The sequence below is a fragment of the Genypterus blacodes genome, unplaced genomic scaffold, assembly GCF_046128005.1.
Source record: "Genypterus blacodes isolate CSIRO-AG114 ecotype Tasmania unplaced genomic scaffold, CSIRO-AGI_Gbla_v1 ptg000020l_1, whole genome shotgun sequence".
Taxonomy (NCBI): Eukaryota; Metazoa; Chordata; class Actinopteri; order Ophidiiformes; family Ophidiidae; genus Genypterus; species Genypterus blacodes.
In genome coordinates, this window is record NW_027466833.1 from 1,365,788 (window position 1) to 1,385,365 (window position 19,578).

Genomic DNA, 19,578 nt, shown 5'->3' on the forward strand with positions numbered 1-19,578 from the left:
TTAATAAAAAGTCGTAATCAAACTACAACCACATGACGTCACCGCCTTAATGATGAGTCATGTTAGTGAGTTGTTATGATAATAAATAGTTCTAATAGATTTCAGTGTCAGCGCTCTGTTATCTTAACTCACTGCAACAAAGCAGAACAAACTAACAAACTCACTCTCCTAAGTCAATGAATGACTGAAGGTGAGCTTGATTCAGCCTGAGATTGAAGCAGCAGCGCGGCGTTCAGTGAGCAGATGGCAGATGGAGTGATGGACGGTCTCAGACTCTGCGGGTCATTAGTTTAGTACACAAACATTGTGAGACGCGGAGGCTCGATGGTTTCCGTGTAGTGGGACTCGCTTTGAAATTCCACCCTCCGCCTTTGTTGTTCGCAGCGAGGGGCGGGAAGACAAACAGGTCCCCGTGTATAAAGAGCCGATCTGCAGGCTGTGTGTCAGGACAACTCCAAGCTCCGCGCCCACACGCCCCTCTGGGACTCTGGATTCAGGACGCAGGACTTGAGGCCGCTCTGGACTTTGTCGCTCCGTCACTTCGCTCTGAAACAAACGGGATTTGTTTTTGATCTTTTTGCTCGCTGCAGAGTTTCCCGGGGAGAATCATGCAGCTTCCATCAGCGCATCGCTTCGTGGCTCTGTATCTGGCGCTCTTTGGATACTTTGGGGACGTTTACGCGGGGACGCTTCTGATGAATCCCAACGCCATCAAAACCCTGCCCGGCGGCGGTGTGGGTGGCAAAGGCACCGACACCGTCAGCCCGAGTCCCCGGACCTCACCGGCCGGCAGCGCGGGGCCCAGATCCCCCGCAGACACCCTGCAGGTAACCAGCGCCTCTGCGCGTAAAACCCAGACGGCCAACAAGGCAGCGTCTCACTTTCATATCCTGGGTAACGTTTACAGCTGTATGACATACTGATGGTGTCTCTCTCTCTCCGTGTGTGTGTGCTCAGCAGTCAGGTGTTTGCACAGATGATGAGGAATGCGGGGGTGATGAGTTCTGCAACGATGCCCGGGGCGTCTGCCTGCCCTGCCGCAAGGTCCGCAAACGCTGCGCACGGGACTCCATGTGCTGCACAGGAAGCCGCTGCATCAACGGTGAGCAACAGCATCCGGGGACAAACTTTACCAAAGCTCATGTATTTATATGTTTGAAAAGTTTGTCTGGTAGTCATGGTAACAGTATATTAGGTATTCCTTTAAAGCCATTTATGCAGGAGGAGGGAGTTGTGATCTCTCCTGAGGTGAAGTCAGAGCCTGAATGCATCTTTTTTCTGTCTTTTTTTATTTCCAGGCGTCTGCCAAGTAAATGACATAGAAGGTGCAGATGCAGCCATCACGTCTGGCTCTCACAAACACAACAACACGGTGGAGCATCACACCAAGAGGCCCTCTACTCCCCACAGCCACCAGCCTCATTCTGTCAAAGGTGAGCACAGCCCCGCTAAGGAGACGCTGGAGAACCCGACGTGTCTTTATTGCACTCTTTAACATCTTAACAGCTGCTGTAACATCTTGTGGTCTCTGGTGTGTGTGTGCAGGTCAGGAGGGGGATACGTGTCTGAGGTCTGCAGACTGCTCCGAGGGTCTGTGCTGCGCCAGACACTTCTGGTCTCGCATCTGTAAGCCGGTGCTGACGGAGGGCCAGGTGTGTACTCGCCACCGCAGGAAAGGCGCCCACGGCCTGGAGCTGTTCCAGCGCTGCGACTGTGGCGACGGCCTGGCCTGCAGACCGGAGAAAGGAGAGCGCGACCACACTGTCAGCAGGACTGCAGCCCGGAATCTACACACCTGTCAGAGACGCTGACACACACACGAACACACACGCACACACCCTGCAATCCTACAAACCAGTCACAGACACTGACAAACACTTCCAGTCTCGCACACACCAGAGATGCTGACACTCGCATGCACCCAACACCTAAGACGTTCTTTCCTGCCAAAGTCGCTGACGCAAACACAGCACAGCACCCGGAAAGGATAGACATGATTCCTGGGGAAAGTGATCCACCCCAGAGGGTTCCACCAGTGTAAAGTGGACTGATCCAATTCCCCCGCAGATAGGAAGTGACATTTCAGAGAGAGGGGGGTTCTTGGAAAAGATCGATTCATGTCATCAGAAAAATGGCAGAGCTGTTTTTGTTTCTCTTTTGATGGAACTTGAAAACCTCCGTTATTGCAGTAAATTACTGTATTGTACATACGAGCCTGGAGGTGGCACTTAACTGAAATATTGAATTCTGTCAACACCCAGTATTATACCGACGCGGTGCTGCATGGTTTTGTTTCCAGCATTGTAAATGTGTACACAACATATTGTTATATACGATGTAAATGGCTATATTTTTAAGTTTACCTGTAAAGAAAATGTGAATATATTTGTTTTATTAAAGGTCAGCCTGAAAACATGACATCACCTCTCTGCTCCTCTTCTTCTTTGTCCTGCTCTTGTTGGTTGGATGATTGATGTTTGATTGAGGGTGAGCGGTGTTCTAATTTCTCCCGGCTCACCTGTTTAGACTCAGATATTGGCTCAATTGGAGGCTCAGGTGGGGAAACGTTTCTGGCAGAACAAACAACAACAACAACAAATCCCCCGTTTTTAACTGAAAGCATCAGTTACTCTATCACTCACTCAGTGGTGTTTAAACTCTCGGCCCAGTCTGAGGGAATGTTTGAAATATTTGGCACAGATATGTTGCGCATACCTAACGGTGAGGTATCCATACACACACACGCACACACATACACACTCGTAAAACCACCTTGAATCATCGGCCTCCCACACTGCATCCTGCTGCGGCCTTGGTTGGTCCATCAGGGTCCATGACATCAGAGGACAGGATGCTACCATATGAAATGATAACTGCAAAGGGGTTAATAACAAAGCGCGAGTGTGTGTGTGTGTCCTGGAGAGAGCGTTTTGCCACCTAACCCTTTGGTGTTACTGGCTAGTTTCTAATTATACCCTCCTCCCTGCCTTCATGTGCAGCAGAGCAGAGAGCAAACTATCCAAGCTAAAGCCTCTAATTACTTCATCTTGCTCAATCTGCACAAGGTCTCATGAAACGAGCAGTCGCCGGCAACACGTAGGGTTTTTGTGATGCAACGTGAAGAGGATCACCGCCTGCCAACCTCTCTCTCTCTCTCTCCACAATTGCACAGCTCGTCGCGTTTCCTGCCTGTTGTGCAACGCGATGTGCTCGAACGCGAAGGCCGCCAATCCTCCCAGATACACCTCGCTGCCTGTAATTACACCCGTTTTAGATTAAACGATGGCGAGGAAATTACTGTACTTTCTGAGCGATTCTCGTGTCAGATCAAAGACGCTCTTGATATCTGACCGAGCCAGATCACCTCACGTGTTTGGATCCACAGACAGGTACTTTGAAGTTCACCCACAGGCAGAAGGTAATCAGGTACTGCATGGAAGTCTAGATTGGAGGTACTTCTACTCCAGTAGGGCAGTTACTACTTACCTACAGGAGCAGGTTGCTGTTTTATCAAGAGGAACACATACAATTGATACATTTGTCAGGTAAAAACCTTGTATCTCAGTCACGCAAATACATTTAGAAGTTATCTGGAGAATTTCAGAGAGAGAAAACAAAGATTTTTGTGAAATTGAAAGTGAAAATATACAAAAAACACAGAATTTTACAACTTCACAAATCAGAATGTACTTTATTATAACAGATTGTTCACTATTTAACTCCAAAAGTGGAAATACAAGGTTATTTCCACGTTCGAAAAGAAAACCTGGTTTGTATCCATATTCGGGGATCTTCATGATTGAAACATTGATAGATTATTGATCTCACACGTCACTCTGACAAGCAGCATGAAGTTTCCTCAGGTCAGTTCTTCAGTTCTTCTGAGTAAAGGGTTCCAGTACGACTGTGAGTGAGATTCATGGAGGTTCAGAGTGACAGATATGTCGACAAGCTGGCGGAGGGAAAGAGACGTAAAAAAAAAAGCTCTTTACTATTGTCCATTCCTCAGTGTAATTAAGAGTAATGGCAGCATTGTCAGCAGCACAATGAACCACGCGGCCTCAGCCAACTCCTGTTTATGGGGGTCCTGGAATCTGTGTGTATGTGTGTGTGTGTGTGTGAGCCTGTCATCATTACACCAACCACAGACTAACACAGGCCACAGGCATGTGCCCTGACTCAAGGAGGCCAAGTGTGTGTGTGTGTGTGTGTGTTTAGTGGACTCCAGAGTAACAGCAGCAACAACAGTGAAATTGAGGACAACAACTCCAACACACAAACACACACAGCGTCACACCCCCACACATAGCTAATACACACATACACGCATGTCGCCACACGCACACATACATACGCACACAGACACGCGCATGCACACACCCTTAAACCGATGAATCTTTTCAGGATATGGGGTGTGAGAGGTTTAGAATAATAGTGCGCTCACTCACACAGTGGCATCCTAACCAACAACATTTGCTGTTGTCATGCCAGGGGAGTGAATCAGCGTTTCCACTGACGTGCATTTTCATGCTACTGTGCTGTGCAGCCTGTGTTGTATGGAGGCTGGAGCCGGAGACGTCTAACCTGACGAAATATTGTTTATCTGGAAACAACACGTGTGTGTGTGTGTGTGTGGGCTGTGATTCATGTAAATATTAATTTGTTCTTGTAATGGCACCTTGATCAACTTTAATTCTTCCCTCCATGCATATTCAGGCTGTTTGATTTGCGTGGAGCATTATTAGAAAGAACAAACAAGCAGCTCAGTCTGAATTAATAAGCCAGTTCTGCATAATATGATCGCCTTTAATAGGCAATAAAACAGAGCAGGCTGGTTGTTAGTGCCGCATTAAAATCTGCTATCTACTTTCAAGATCTGGGCCTCACAATGGAGCTTTTCTGTGCCGGAGTACCTGCTGGATCTGCCATTGTTACTATAACGACGTCACTGCCAAGCCGCCCTTTGACAGACGGCGCTGAGTAAACAAAGCTGCTCAGACAAAAGGAAAGAAATGCGGCGTACAGGAGGCGATGCGTGTTAATTTGTCACCTGAGAGAGATTGCGTACTCCTGGAATGAGGATTCAGATCAAAACCAACCTCTTATGTAAACACAATTTCACAGGGAGGCGTCAAACCATCGGGATCTGGCAGCCAGCGCGATACAGAAATGGAGGACAAAGCACACTATTCATCTTTGTGTAATGGCAATCCGCCTGATTGAGCAATAATGGGAAATCTTCCAGCTCCTGGGAAATACTAATTAAACAAAGGACAACTCATTCAGCACAATGCTCCGAGTGTGTGAGCGCAAGTATAGAACAGGTTAGCTCCACGGGCTGATGTCAACACAACAAGGATGTGATGACGTGTGGCGCTCTCCACAGGTATCAGCTTACATTCCATAAGTACTTCAGTGCTGACAGCCGTTCTCCTTCAGCCATTATGTGATGAATCTCAAACGGCACTTTAAAACGTTACACAGTGTGTGACAGCAGCAGTGGTATATAAGCTAAGTATGCAGTATGGACCGGGCCGTTACAGGTCAGGTACATCTGTGGAATCTTAACGTTTGAACATGCAGCGACAAATCCCGTCTTTAGGGAAATTAAAGTGTCGATCAAGCGTCCTTCAGTTCTCGCCGAAAAGCAGACTGTTACAAAGAGAAACCAAGACCCGTTATGTCTTACAGAGACTCTGGTGGACACAGTTCCTTCTCCTATTCCCAACAGACCTGAGCCAGCTTCATCCCAGCAGTGTTAGTGGGTCTTGAGCAGTGATGACCCCCGTGCTGGAACCAAACCCTGGGGCTTTAAAGTATCTGTCTGTCTCCAGCCTCAGTTGATGCCTCACGTTTTGCCCAACTTTAAACCGGATTCAATTAAAAACATGGACGTGGCAGCGGTGAAACGTTTCCACTTCATCAGCGAGTGCGGGTCTCCTCGCCATGTGGCAACCACAAGGCCCAGCCTGTCCCGCGCCTCGCTGCCATCCCCGGGGACGGAGCGCCGGCGACGGGGCTCCGCTCTCCAGGGGAGCCCCCCCTAACCCCCCCAAACCCCTCGGAGGGCTGGTTTGATCCATGCTGGTGTTCCTTCCATCTGCCGCTGACACTGTGGTCTCAGGTCCCGCGCTGATGATGTCATACTATATTTGAGTCCTCTCTTACCACATGAAGGAAACGTTGGCTTTGCTGCGACATTAGCTGTGAGCGCCCCGTGTTTGCCTGTTGATTGGTTACATGAAAGCCTGAGTAAAGAGATAGACGACCACAATGTGCCGTCTCTCACCGCGCTCTGTTGACTCCTACACCCGTGTACATATATCCTTTCACTCTTGCTCTTTGATTTTGCGCGGCGTCTGTAGACAAAATGAGCGTGTGCAGCCATGCAGAGCCGCCTCGGCACTTTAACTTCGCCCTCCACCTGTACCCTTCAGGTGGATTCCCTCCCCTCTCGCTCTCTCTGACGTGCCGCTGTGCTTTCACAGCTGGGACCAATTCGGAGCAAACAAACAATCCGCCCTTTGTTTATTCAAATAATATCCCAATATGCGACGTCTGCCTGCGCTGCCAGACAACTGAGCGAGCAGGGAGAGGAGGGGGGGAACAGATGCACCGGGGAAGAGGGGGGTGCGGAATTACAGCTGGGGATAAAAATGCCTCCTCTTCATTATGGTTGGTCAGAGGCTCGCTGCTTGCTGCTGGCGGCCTGGGGCTGGGCCGAGGACCAGAGCCAGGGCCAGAGCTGGCTGGGCTCCTGGCTGCTATGTAAAGTCTGCCTCGGCCGCAACCGCACGGCGCAAAGCTGCTTCACACATATAATTTACTCATTATTCGCAAAGTTTTTCGACAAAGTTTGAAAAAAAAAAGTAAGGAGAGAGAGAGAGAGAGAGAGAGAGGGAGAGAGAGGGAGAGAGAGAGAACATGGCAGAGTGAGAAGCTTAATGGAAAACTAACACGGGGGTATAAGAAGGAGTTACTATTCTGTAAAAAGAGAAATTGCTGGGTTATATAAGGCAGAGAGATGACGGGCGTATGAAGTCATGGTCAATTACTACAGCTGATTGAATAGAAGCGACCGCAGCCATCGAACGCTTCACAAATACGGCTCCTAGTATCGGACATTGATTGGCAAACTCCAGTATGAAGCCGAGGCAGGAGCAGAGTCCAATATGCTCCATGGCAGACGGGCAAACTTTCTGTTCTTTGTTGTCTTGTCTTTCTGACAAAAGAGACAGGAAATGTGTGTCTCAGAAAAGCCTTTTGTGTTGAGACGTCCTCGGCAGGAGAGGAGTCTGTCTGGACAATATCTCCACCTGGCAGCTCTTCAGCAAAGGCATCAATTCTGCTCTAAAGTGCTTTTCTGGGTTCTTGAAGACGGCACATTTTTAACTTTACGCTAGTTTGGTGATAGACTTTGAGGTGGAGGTCCAAACTTTACTTCCTGCTTTCCCTCTGAGTCCTACCAGTGCTACCACCACTGGAATTAACTTGTTTATCTGAAATGTTGCTCTGTCTTTAGCCAAACCTGACAGACTGACACAACAAGCAGGTTCCAGATTACGCTCGAGCATGTATGAGCAGGATTATAGATTGTTTGTCGGAGGCAACGCCATCTATTGTCTCCTAGGGGACAAACGTTACTCAGCTTTGAAGTCTCCTCTCCTTTCAGACAATGGCTCAGTAAAGGCCTCTGTAGTTTATCTTTCGTCCCATTAAACAGTCATCAGGCCTTAATCACCCCCCGTCCCCCCTCCCCTCCCTGTCCAAACACCCCTCTCCTGCCACTCCATCATCTTCTCCATCACTCAAACCCCCTTTAAGGTCTCAGCTTGTATGTTTCCTTCAAACAAGACTTTGTCTCCCGGCCCAACAAAGGAGAAAGAAAGGGCCGATGCACAATCTCATTTGTTTTAAGGGACTTTGCAAAGGTGGAGTCTGGGTAATAGAATGAAAAAAGAGGCGGCTTTGATCTCTCCGGGGTGCAAATGGGTTGGATTGTCTTTCCCCCTGCTGGTGGGACTAAGCTGGGAGGGGGACAGGGGGACAGTGTGAGTCGCCGGGGGGTCATATCAAAGGTGGTTATCTTCAGAGGCTCCTCTCTCTGTGAGCACATTAGTCCGCTATCTAAATGTTGATTTGTTCACACCAACATCTGAGGAGGCCTAAATGAGCTGACAAGAGGAGACGCCCAGTGAATGCAAACGAGCCTAAGCGGTCAAGTTCACTTCTGGGGCGCAGACGTGTTTGTGTGTGTGTGGGCGGGTGGAGGAATAAACACAGACTTGATTGGACAAACACTATTGAAAGGTATTGATGGATAAGGACAACAAGCAGGAGTGTGTGTGGTAGACTTCTGACAGACATTAATTCAGCACAGCGCTCATTGTCGTGGTCGCTGTGGGCGATGTGACGAGAGAGGAACACACCCCGCACTCACAGCTGACAGCCCTGTTGAGGTCGCTGTGTGTTCCTCCGTTTGTGGGTGGGAAACATCGTATTACTGTCGCTCTCACAGATGACATGAGGCAAAAAAGTATAAATCACACACACACACACACACACACACTCACACGCATGCTAATTTCATCATCTGCGAACAGCAAAGGAATCCGTTGGCCCTGCTGGTGTTTCTGCGACTCTGACCTGCAGCATTCATCAGCGTCCTTCAGCCTCGTGTGTTAAACTAAGATTCATTAACAAGTGAAGGGAAGAGAAAAGACTCCTCCAAAAACAAAGGAAGCATTCAGAAGTTGCTTTGGAATCCAGCTGAAGTGGAGATGAATCCAAATTGAATTAAATCTGAATACAGAATGCTCCCGAGTGTTCCATACCAGAGCAGGTGACGAAGACGACGTGTTTAGATTTGTTATATTTAGGGCTTCTGGGTTTGTTGAGGCAAAGACGGAGGTTAAAATGAGCCTGGTGGCCTCGTGGCCTGGTGTCGCAGTGTGTCTGCTCTGTGTGCATGGCCCAGCATGTGGGAGCGCAAATAAGCATCTTCTATTTTTAGGGACTTTTAAGAGCAGTAGCACCCGTCTGGGTCATTCCATATCATTAGAAACAGCTCCCAAAGATGAACAAATCCTCCTGGCGCTCCGAAAAGCAAGCTTTTAAGCCTATATAGCACCACCGAATCAAAGCCAAGCCCCGAAAAAAAACAACCTCCCTCCCTGCTGTTATTTTAGAATCTCGACAGAAATTTGGGCTGACACGTTGATGGAGAGAATGCCTACTGCTTTGGTTCTTCTCCTGCATCCAACCTTCATGCTCAGCACATTCCCAAGGGGCTTGAATCAAAGTCAGAACCCTCAGCGCCTCACGCCGTTTAGCTGAAATGTACATTCAGCCATTCTCTACACTCAGCCATTAACCAGGCCAGCTGCATTCACGCTACACCCCCCCGCTACTCCCCCCAGCTACTCCCCCCCCCTCCTCTCGTCTTTGGCTGTTGGTAAATATTTGCTCGGCAAGAAATCGCATTCCAAATTGGCACTCTTGACTTCTCCTCCTCCGTTTTGCATAATAGCTGTTGCGAGGGCACCCATTGTCTCATTTAAGACTGACCACAGAGTGTATTTCGGTGATGTCGACGACGGGCTGGCCACTCTGAAACGCCAATTAGCATTCCTTCCAGATAGAACAATGATCACCCCAATGAGGCCGAGCTAAGCTTGCAGGAAGTGATCTCCAAAGAGCTGATAGGAACCCGTGATTAGCCAGTGGCCAACTCCATTCCTCCTCCTCTACCTCCTCCTCCTTCTCAGTGCATCATGTTTTAATTCAGCATCCGCCCCCTGCACCCCAGTCCGTCCCATCACTAATCTTGTCTTAAAGTTATCTTCAAACTACCGCGTTTGTCCCGCGGCTACAGGCCTTATCATTTATTGATTATGTCTCTTCTTAGATTAAAGGACCTGCTTTCATTTCCAGAAGAATGCGCCCCTCTCCTCTCCTTTGTGTCCATATGGAAGCGTTTGCCGGACAGATGGCTTATTTTCCCCTCTAGACAAAGTCCCACCGGTCAGAGAGGGATTCGCACACAGGGGTCTCAAGGAGTAATGGTCCCGCTGATGTCCCACCGTAGCCCACTTTGAAGTCGACCTGTCGCCTGAATTGCGACAGAACGTGAGGGAAATAACAACGAAATGCTGGGAAATAAAGTTTTGACAGTGACGTTTACAAAAAAAAAACGAATCCCAGCATTAATCACACACACAAGGGTTTTACAACAAGTCATTTTAATTCCTCTCGACAATCCAGCGCTGTCAAATGTCTGCATAATGCTCTCCAAACCCCCTCCAGCCTCCCAGACTTAATTCCATGTGCCGAGAAGCCGAATTGCCTGAATGTGGGTTACACACAAATGACGGACATTTTGTCTTGGGGTAATTACTAATATGCCACTGTTGTTGCCCAGGCTGCCTGTCTCTGGGTTTTGGTTTAAATGTTGGGTTTACTCTCCCTGGGCTGTGTGGTTTGCAACAGCTTAATCACAAAGCCACAAGAATCTCAGCCATTTTGATAGGAGCCAAACTGGGAAAGGCTTCATATGCAATACTGTTTTTGCTGGGCCTACATATAGACGGCGTTTCTGCAGAGTCAGCGAGCGAGACGACAACCCCAAAGTGAAATAGATCACCTCTGCAAAATGGAAACGTGCAAAAAAACAAAACTAATACTAACTACAACTAACGGGTGATCAGTATGTGGATTGGAAAATGTTGTTTGTTGTGCTTTAAGATGAACAACAACTGGTGGAACTAGTGCAGAAATGGAATAAAATATTGAAATTCACATGTAAGTTAACTCTTTTTATCTAATTAAGACAACAAATCAACTTCTTCATGTTGCTCAATCAGTGAATCAGTCTAATAAGAGGTAAACATGGAGGGAATAGAGTGATAAATGAATCAAATATGAAACTAAAAGGCCAGACAGCATCTTTTATAGAAATACATTCATTTGTCTATTGTTCCTATTCACTACGGGCCTCAAACGCCTCATTATTTTCCTCTCCTCTCTACATGTCAGACTCAGGCCTTCACTCTGATTATTAAACCTACATGTCTCAGTAATACTCTGAGTAAGTTTCTGCTGATTTCCAGTCTAACTCTGTTAAACTGGAATGGAGTGTAATTGAAGTTTAAAGGCGTGTGTAACCTCAGTGAGGACATTCATTTCCATGTATATGTCTACATTGGGTCTCTAATAGCGGCACAGAAGGATAATGTGCACGTAAACGCGACTGACTGACTTTTAATAGACAAAGAATGAGCATCTCAGATATTGCAGCCTTATTATTTTCCAGCGACTCCAGCACTCATGTAAGTGGAATAATGAGGCTGATGATGATGATGTGGCCCCTTAACGTTTCCTCCTGTTTTCGACAAGCGAAAACTTGTTGACCATCTGGAGACATTTTCCAGATTAGTTTCACCCGAGGAGCGACGATGGCGGAGGGGTGGAAGACGAGTAAGGAAAGCTACTCGCGCTTTCCAAAGATCCAAGAGAATAAAAAAAGCGATAAAGGATCTTTTGAATGGACAAAACGCAACCACACGCCGCTGTGAGATAACGCAGACGCACGCACCTTATCAGCCTGGGACCCATTCTCCGGCATCCCACTGACCCCAGTCACCATATTTCCCAGCACACAGGTGTTTACGATCCTTTCCAAACAACCCCGTGTACAAAAACAACAGTATTATAAAAGAATTCCCCCCCGAAAAAGTTACAGGCAGGCGGGCAATTAACGCCTGTGTAGCACGGCGAGCGGCTCAGTTGACTGCTAATGGTCTGAGGCTGAGCACCCAGACTGCGTTTTATGGAGCCTTCGTCTTGTGAAACGTCCAAATGTTTGCCACAAGGGAGGTTTGTTGCTTTTCTGTTGCTCTCTGTGTGTAATTTACAATGAAGCTGATGGACTTAAAGACTCTGCTACTGTTCCCTCCCGTGGTGCAGAAGGAGCTGCATTTACAATGGTGTGGTGCAGGAGGAGGCAGCCAGCGGGATGCCAGATCTGGAAGCAGGAGGGAGCTGCACTGCTTGACGCTTTTAGCAGCTTCTCTTGTATGAAACGCAGCAGTGGGAGAAAACGTTCGACTCTCAAAATGTGCTGTTACAAGCTGGGCTGCTTTCAAAGTCTGTTATTGACCCAAATGTAGGAACACGGATAAGTTTGAGCAGTAAAATGTTCACAAATGTTCAGATTCAGGTTCATTCTCTCGTTTACCACCAGGGGGCCAATTCACGTACCACCACTGTTACACGCACCACAGTTTGAGAACCCATGGTCTCTTACCTCCAGTTCAGATTACAATAAAGTAATAAATTCTGCAAACAAGTAAAGGATTCCTGAAAAATAAATATTGATTGAATTATGACGTAATCCTTAACATCCTTAACTACATTAAAGTACATTGTCTCAAAGACCGTAGTTCATCTCAGTACAGGTGGAGAGAAACTAGAAAATAGCCCAAAATTGAAAATACTATAGTATAAGTGTGTGTAAATGGTGGTACTTGAGTAAACACACTTAGTGACAGTTCTTCTCACCTCTGGCCAAAGATGCCACTGTGTTTATTATTGTTATTGCTGCAGTGATCCAGTCCAGTTATTACGTTTCTCCTGTTTTTCCTTTGCGTTTGAAGTTGGCCTCTCTTCTTTTTGTTGTTTTATCTTCTGTGATTCTTCCCCCCGCTCGCCCCCCAACTCCCCCATTTCTCTCTGATCTGTCACACACACACACACACACACACACATTGCGAGGAAGCCAGCTAAACCCGGCTCCTCCGAGATCTGTGAGTACATCTTAAGGAATGTGTGTCCTTCCTGACATTACAACGCTCTTTATCAACTAACAAGAGGAGGAGGAGGAGGGGAGCGGGGAGGAAGAGAGGAGGATGTTGAGATGTTAAGAACGGTTTGAGAGCCGGAAAAAAAAGAGGGCTCTTTGTGGCCTCTTATCTGACAGGATATGAAGCAACTCAATGGCTTTGGCATTTGGCTAAATAGTTTCCTTCAATGGGCATTCACTACAAGAGGCATCCCCACATATGTCTGAGAGAGAGAGCGAGAGAGAGAGAGAGAGAGAGAGAGAGGGAGAGAGAGGGAGGGAAGACAGCCGCAGGGTGTTTTAGAAGTTCCGTATTTTGTTAATTGCCCTCGATAAGATGCAGCAATTTGCCGTTAGTTGTGATTATTATCAGTGGCAGCAATTTAACAGATGTTGCTGCTCTGCCGGAGCTTTTAAACACATCAGTCCCTCCTGGCCGCTGGCTTAAGGACAATACTGACCAAGCCCCGGATCCTGCAGACAAACTCCTACGACACAACTTAGATGTTACAGGTGGAAAAGTAAAAAGTGTATCTGTTGAAGTTGAAGAGGATCTGATCTGGTTTAGTTATTAGTTTACTTTGCAGAGAGAACTGAGGAAATTTTTGAGGTTTAACAAGATTTAGAATCTGATACATTGGGGCAATTTTTTGTATTTAGTTCTTTGATTTTCAGTATTTAATTTCAAATGCTAGGAGATGAAAGGTTATTCCCATAGTAACCACCAGAGACCGCAGACCCTTCTTCAGAATTTTGAACAGTTCAGTTTGTTATCCTGCTAAATCTTTATTATCTTGACTTTCGCACAAAAATACTTGATTCCAGCTACAGAATCATCCATCCTCTCTTACTGACACACACACATCTGTCCACAGGCGCACACACACACGGGGCAGAGTTTCTGAGTATTATTTTTGTTAATGGGATCTAAGGGGACATCGTTTTCCTGATGTGGTGTAATTGAAGCTGCTGTATTAAAGGGTTGAGTTCCTCTCCTGCTGCTGAGACACAAAGTCATGCAAACCCCATCCTGGTTATTAACCCAGGAAGTCCCCATGGTGCTCTGCACTTTAATGAGAGAGGCCAGTACTTATTTTAATTTTTCATTCGGATGCTGCCCTTTTGACCCTTTGAAGCTGCTCCGACACACACTAATGTACTGAGACGGCGGCTCAGCGCTTCAGAATGCAGCTCGTAAGATTTGACACTTTTCCCTCCTGTTCTCTGATGAAAATGGGAACGTTTAACAAATATATGTACGGACTGATCACGTCCTGAATCCGTCACGTTCCTGCTTTGTGTTTTTTTCTGCTCAATTGACTTCAGTTGACACAGAACTTGTAGGTGTCGAATAATATTCCAGAATCAATATTCAATGCAAATTGTTTTGTCGGGTTAAAATTTCCTGCTGTTAAAAAAAAAATTTTTTTTTGGAGAACATTATTTTATTTGTCAATTCTTTTTAATTAAGAATTTCTACAAAAAACCTTATGAAATGAAGAATATTAATACTCTCCATTTACATATTTAGATATAAAACATTTAAACCATGAAAAACATCCAAAATCAACTTCCATTTTAATTTATTTCACTTTTTGTCCTTTACTTTCACTTTTTAATTATCAACATTTTGAACTTTTTTTTAACAGTGAATCTTAATCGTCATTTTCAATAAAATTATCTAATTGACTTTATATATTATATATATATTTATACTAGAAAATACTTTCACCCACTTGAAGAATATTTGACTAAATCCTGGCTGGAGTTTTTTTTATTTTTTTACAGTGTTGGAGCTTGAAAGGAAGTAATAGTTTCCCGTGTGCTGAGGCCCCCCTTGTGGCCCCCCTGATGTCACCTGATGGGGAGTTTTACCTTTTGAACTTCATGAGAAAGATACACAGCAGCCGTGTTGTGTTAGGGATTAGCGATGTCATCTGAGCGACACAGCCTCGTACCGTCTCATTATGTGGTTAGAACATGATTTGTATCTCAGACCATCTCATTCTGTCATTTAGCCGGCGTTCTTATCCAAATGTTTACATGTTTTTGGCTTTCTTCTGCCGAGCCACAAGAGACACAAACATTTTTCTGCAGAGTATCTGTGGTTTGTTCTGAGTTTTTCCTCCGTAAATCACACACAAATGTTTCCCAATTATAGAGAATTGACGTTTTCATTTGATATCTGCTGAATCAAACGGTTGCCGGACACACCCGCCTCCCTGCACAATGGGCCTTCTTCTGACAGGCGAATCAAACGTTTGCCGTCCACACACCCACTCACGCCTCAATAGGTCTCCTCCTCGCAGCACAACAGCTCCTTGTTTTTAGATAAATTAACACTAATGATTCATAATGGGCTTGAAATTACAACCCTTGTGTTGCTGGAGGGCTTTTTCTTTTTGACAGGGATCCTTCTTGTTGTTCTTCACATCTACAAACATCCAGTTTCCAATAATGCACCTTTTATTCTTCACTTTATCTCCATTTTCTGGACACCCGATTGGCTCCCGTGTGTCGTACACCAGCCGAATTCCATCACTGTTGTGTATCCAAAAGAGAGATTAACTGCCGCAGCACACAAAACACTCCCGACTTTCTCACACGGCGTTAAAAAGCAGCCAGCGTCGTATTCTCGCCGCCGCTTTGATGTCCTTCTTTTGAGTGCAACGGGCGTATAATATCATTTACAGTCAGAAGTCAGGGGTGGTCTCTCCTGGTGTTAACAGCTCACCCTGCTTTGTGTCCCACTGATTCCTAAAGACCTGATTCTTCTCAGGCTGTTGAACGTTCACTCAGAGGCTTAATTGCAAGCAGACTCAAGAGGGGAGAGATGGATATTTGAATCATACTGGGTAAAATATGGCTCCATCTGGATTTGATAAGTCATAAATTGGTGCCATCTGATGCTGATTTTACACTTTGCACTTCAAACATGGCTCCCAGGGCACCTACTCCATGACTAAGGAGTGAAAACGCAGTAATTATAGCGTGGCTGCGTGTGCGTCGTGGAGAAGGTGCCGCTTCATGTTGGGAATGCTTCACAGGCCGGGATAAACACCAACCCTCCATCTTAAACGAGACAGACAAAGAAGAAGAGGTTGAGGAAGAAGAGAGCGAGGCGGCAGGTACGGATCATCACGTCATCAAGGTGCCGCCGTTGAATCGCTTCCAACCTTCTAATGCCAGATCAAGGCAATAAAAACGTTTTAGAAAAACAACATCTTTTGCCAAAAGCTCCACCGCCATCCGCAATCCGCATACCGACGCTAAACCCTCCCAATAACGGTTACACTCCAATAGCTCTGATCGCAAAGGTTCAAGAAATATGTGTCACAACAGGTTGCAGAGGAAGCATGAATCTATAATTATACAGATGGTATAATTACGAATCAAGCATGTATACAATTCACGGTATAATTATGAACCTCTGCAGCTATAAGCCACTAATGGGAACTGGGAGTGAGGAGTTATTCAACATGGCAGACAGCTAATTACTGTGTAGGCCTGGTTAATTGGTTATGCCCCCTGTGTAGAGCGGCAGCACCACCAGGTTGGCAGATTTATGGAGGCAGCAGACGTGTACACATAAAGTGCATGGACTCAAGTACCCTACTTAAATACAATTAAGTAAGTACTTGTACGTTACTCAAGTGTTTACTTTCTACGTCTGCTTCTCTACTGAGTTTCTGAGGGAAATATGTTTATTGTGTTCACATTTGACTTTCTGTCTCCTAATTTTATTCCAAACTTCTGAACAATAAGTACTTTGATTGCTGTATTATGTTTTTAAAGAGACACCATTATTACATTTTCAACTTTTCCTACTTCCATTAAGTGTTCAGAGGAGGATGACATCATACTGTACTGTCTTAATACAAGGACAAAGACTTTAATTCCAATTTTAGACCTTGTAATCCGATTAAGGCAATAAATCGTGCTTTTCCTCTTTAGTTGTCATGTCAACGCCATAATAAGATACAAATCTGCATAAATAATGTTGCCTATTCCAGCTAACAGACCTGGATTATGCGATTGGAAGCGACCAAAGCGTGTAAACACTCCCTGCATTCCCCCACCTGCTCTACTTCCTCTCATAAACCCCATTAAGCGTCTACATGTGTATTCAGCCAGCGACATAATCCCATAAACTCCATCCATGTATACATCTCCCTTCACTCAGTATACAGAGAGGAGATGTGAAGGTGTGAGACGCGTCATATCGAGACGTTCTCACGTGACGGCATGAAAAGAAGCAGCCCTGCAGAAAACAGCCAAACGATTAGCTTTGTGGTCTGAGAGCAGAGAGAAGCAGCGCGACAGCCGGATCACCAGAGCGGCTCGGTTTGTATGGAAACAACTGTGGCTGGATGTTTGGTTCTCATGGAAGCCACATGACAGGGAGGTCATGAGAGAGACAGCAGGCCCGGCGCTGTGTGCGATCCCACCACACTCCCCCCTCCTCCCCTCCTGCACTTTTGATGTTTCCCTCCCCACTTTTATCACTGATCAGACTGAGAGACCCCTAATATGCTCACAGTCAGTAAAGCAGGGAGGCATCAAACCCCTGGATTGGCGTCTTCACCCCCCCCTCCTCCTCCTCCTCCTCCTCCTCCTCTCCCCTTCACTTCCCTTCCCAGCGCCTGCCACCACCTCCCAGTTAGCGCGGAACCTTGGCTCCAGCTTCATTTGTTTCTAACGAGCAGAGAAATCACAGCGCGGTCGACACTTTCCTGGATCGCCAAGACAACTAAAAAAACTAGGCTTTGGGATCCTCGCCGCTTTTATTGATCTGCTCTTCTTCGATCAGATACAAGCTTCCTGTAGCCAAGGCCTGGTCAGCTTGGAAGGGGAGAGGAAATGGAGTTGGGGGGGGTGGGTAATGGAGGAAGGATAGTGGGGCGACTCGCGTACAGGCTTGAAATGTGATCTGGTGCCTGTGTCGCATTAGCCTTAACGGGGCCGTGTGGCAGACGTGCTGGCACCGCCGGAGAGACTGAGAAGCAAGGAGGAGGAGGAGAGGGAGGAAGAGGAGGAATGGAGCTGGACACCATGTGGACCAGCGGGAGCAGGAAGCCCGACACCGCCCCAAAGTAGAGAGAGAGAGAGGAGAAGAAAAAGGAGTAGAATAAGAGAGACAGAGAGAGAACGATGCTTATCCGTCTATCTGCTTCACCTTTGTACCCGCAGCACACACATCATCACACATCCCCTGTCAGCCTGTCATCCCACAGGGTCACGGTCAAGCCGGCGCTCCCTCTCTCTCTCTCTCTCTCTCTCTCTCTCTCTCTCTCTCTCTCTGTGTCATGTTGTCTCTCTCCTGCTCTGTAATTTCCGTTTTTTCCCTCTCCTCTTTCCCGGAAAGAATGCGTCTCCTGTCGTTCCACCAGTCAGTGTCAGGGGGCTAAACAGCCCATTTCAGCGTCTGACTCAGTCACGGAGTCCCAGAGGTGCCTGAAGGATTCCAAGAATTCCAGTTCATTTTTGCACCCACAACAGTGACGCCACCTGAGGGAATGTCGGAGATCATAGCCAACACTTCCTGTACATACTTGCAGTGCAGAGCTCGCAGCTGGTGGATGAAGATCGTGATGTAATTCAGTTTCGTTGGAGTTGACAAACAACAAAGACTGGAGGGAAAAAGTAGAATTACTGCAGACGGTTAAAGCAATGTTAATTTTAACATAAGTGTTGACTGTAGTAAGAAGTCAAAGTAGTCATTGTACACGAGTTCAACATAACGTGTGGTGGTTTTACATCAACAATTGGAGATACAAGGTTGTTTCACGCAACCTTGTATCTGTAATTTGCAGACTTTAAATTTAATTCCAAAGTAACACGAGACTTGAGCTGTCAGTAGTAAACAAAGTACAGAATTTCCATAAGAAATAGAGTAAAATTGCAGTGTAAAGTTGGGAAAACGCTAAAAGTACTTGAACAAATGTTACTTTAATGCAGTGGTTGAGTAAACGTACTGGGTTACTTTCCACCTTTTGAACAACAAAGATGGCAAAGTCTGAGTGTGGAGGAATGAGTGATGAGAGAGAGAGAGAGACAGAGGGGATGAGGGTAAAGCAGAGAGAGAGAGAGAGGGAGAGAGAGGAAAAGAGAGACAGAGCCAGAGCTTGAGGAGTGGAGGGGGTAATGACTAGGTCTGCTCAGGACAGAGGAGGCGACAGAGGGGGGAAGCGTCTCCGATCGTCTCCTCGTGGCTCCTCTTTGGCGTCTGTGATCCTCGGACCCTTCACGCAATCTCCCTTATTACAAGGCTTCCCCTCTCCACACGGGCACCACTACAAAATGGGGCAATTACATTTAATTAGGCTGCAGAGGGTAGCTCGCCTGCCCCATCCCAAAACCTCAGAGAAGCGCAGTCTTCAGGTAACACAACGGTCGGGGACGACTTCAAAGCCCGTGCAAAATTACAGCGCCATTAGTGGAGCCACCACAGAACTGCTGTGAAGCCGGGGGAATTATTTGACCCAGAGAGAGAGAGAGGGAGAGAGAGAGAGAGGTAGACTCAAAGGAGCTGAAACTGAAAAGCAGAGACAAAAACATCTCAAGAGTCAAAGATTAAGGGGCAGACTGACTGTGCTCGTCTTTAAACATTGTTTGTGTCGCGCGGGGAGACTTGGAAAAATTAAGGGAGTCTTTACAGCGTCCATTAGTTCTCCCGTTTCCCCCCGCGGCCGGGCCTCTGTCCGACCACGCGCTCCTGCAAATCAAAACCTATTCTCCCT

General features: G+C 46.6%; 1 protein-coding gene across 1 annotated transcript; it reads left to right on the forward strand.

Annotated features, from left to right (window-relative positions):
- Positions 1 to 575: 575 nt before the first annotated feature.
- On the forward strand, positions 576 to 2,161 carry LOC142991659 (dickkopf-related protein 1-like). Its single transcript, XM_076141745.1, has 4 exons — positions 576 to 827; positions 958 to 1,102; positions 1,299 to 1,433; positions 1,546 to 2,161. Exons 1-4 carry the CDS (start codon positions 609 to 611, stop codon positions 1,809 to 1,811), a joined length of 765 nt encoding a protein of 254 aa, XP_075997860.1. The 5' UTR covers positions 576 to 608; the 3' UTR covers positions 1,812 to 2,161.
- Positions 2,162 to 19,578: the final 17,417 nt, after the last annotated feature.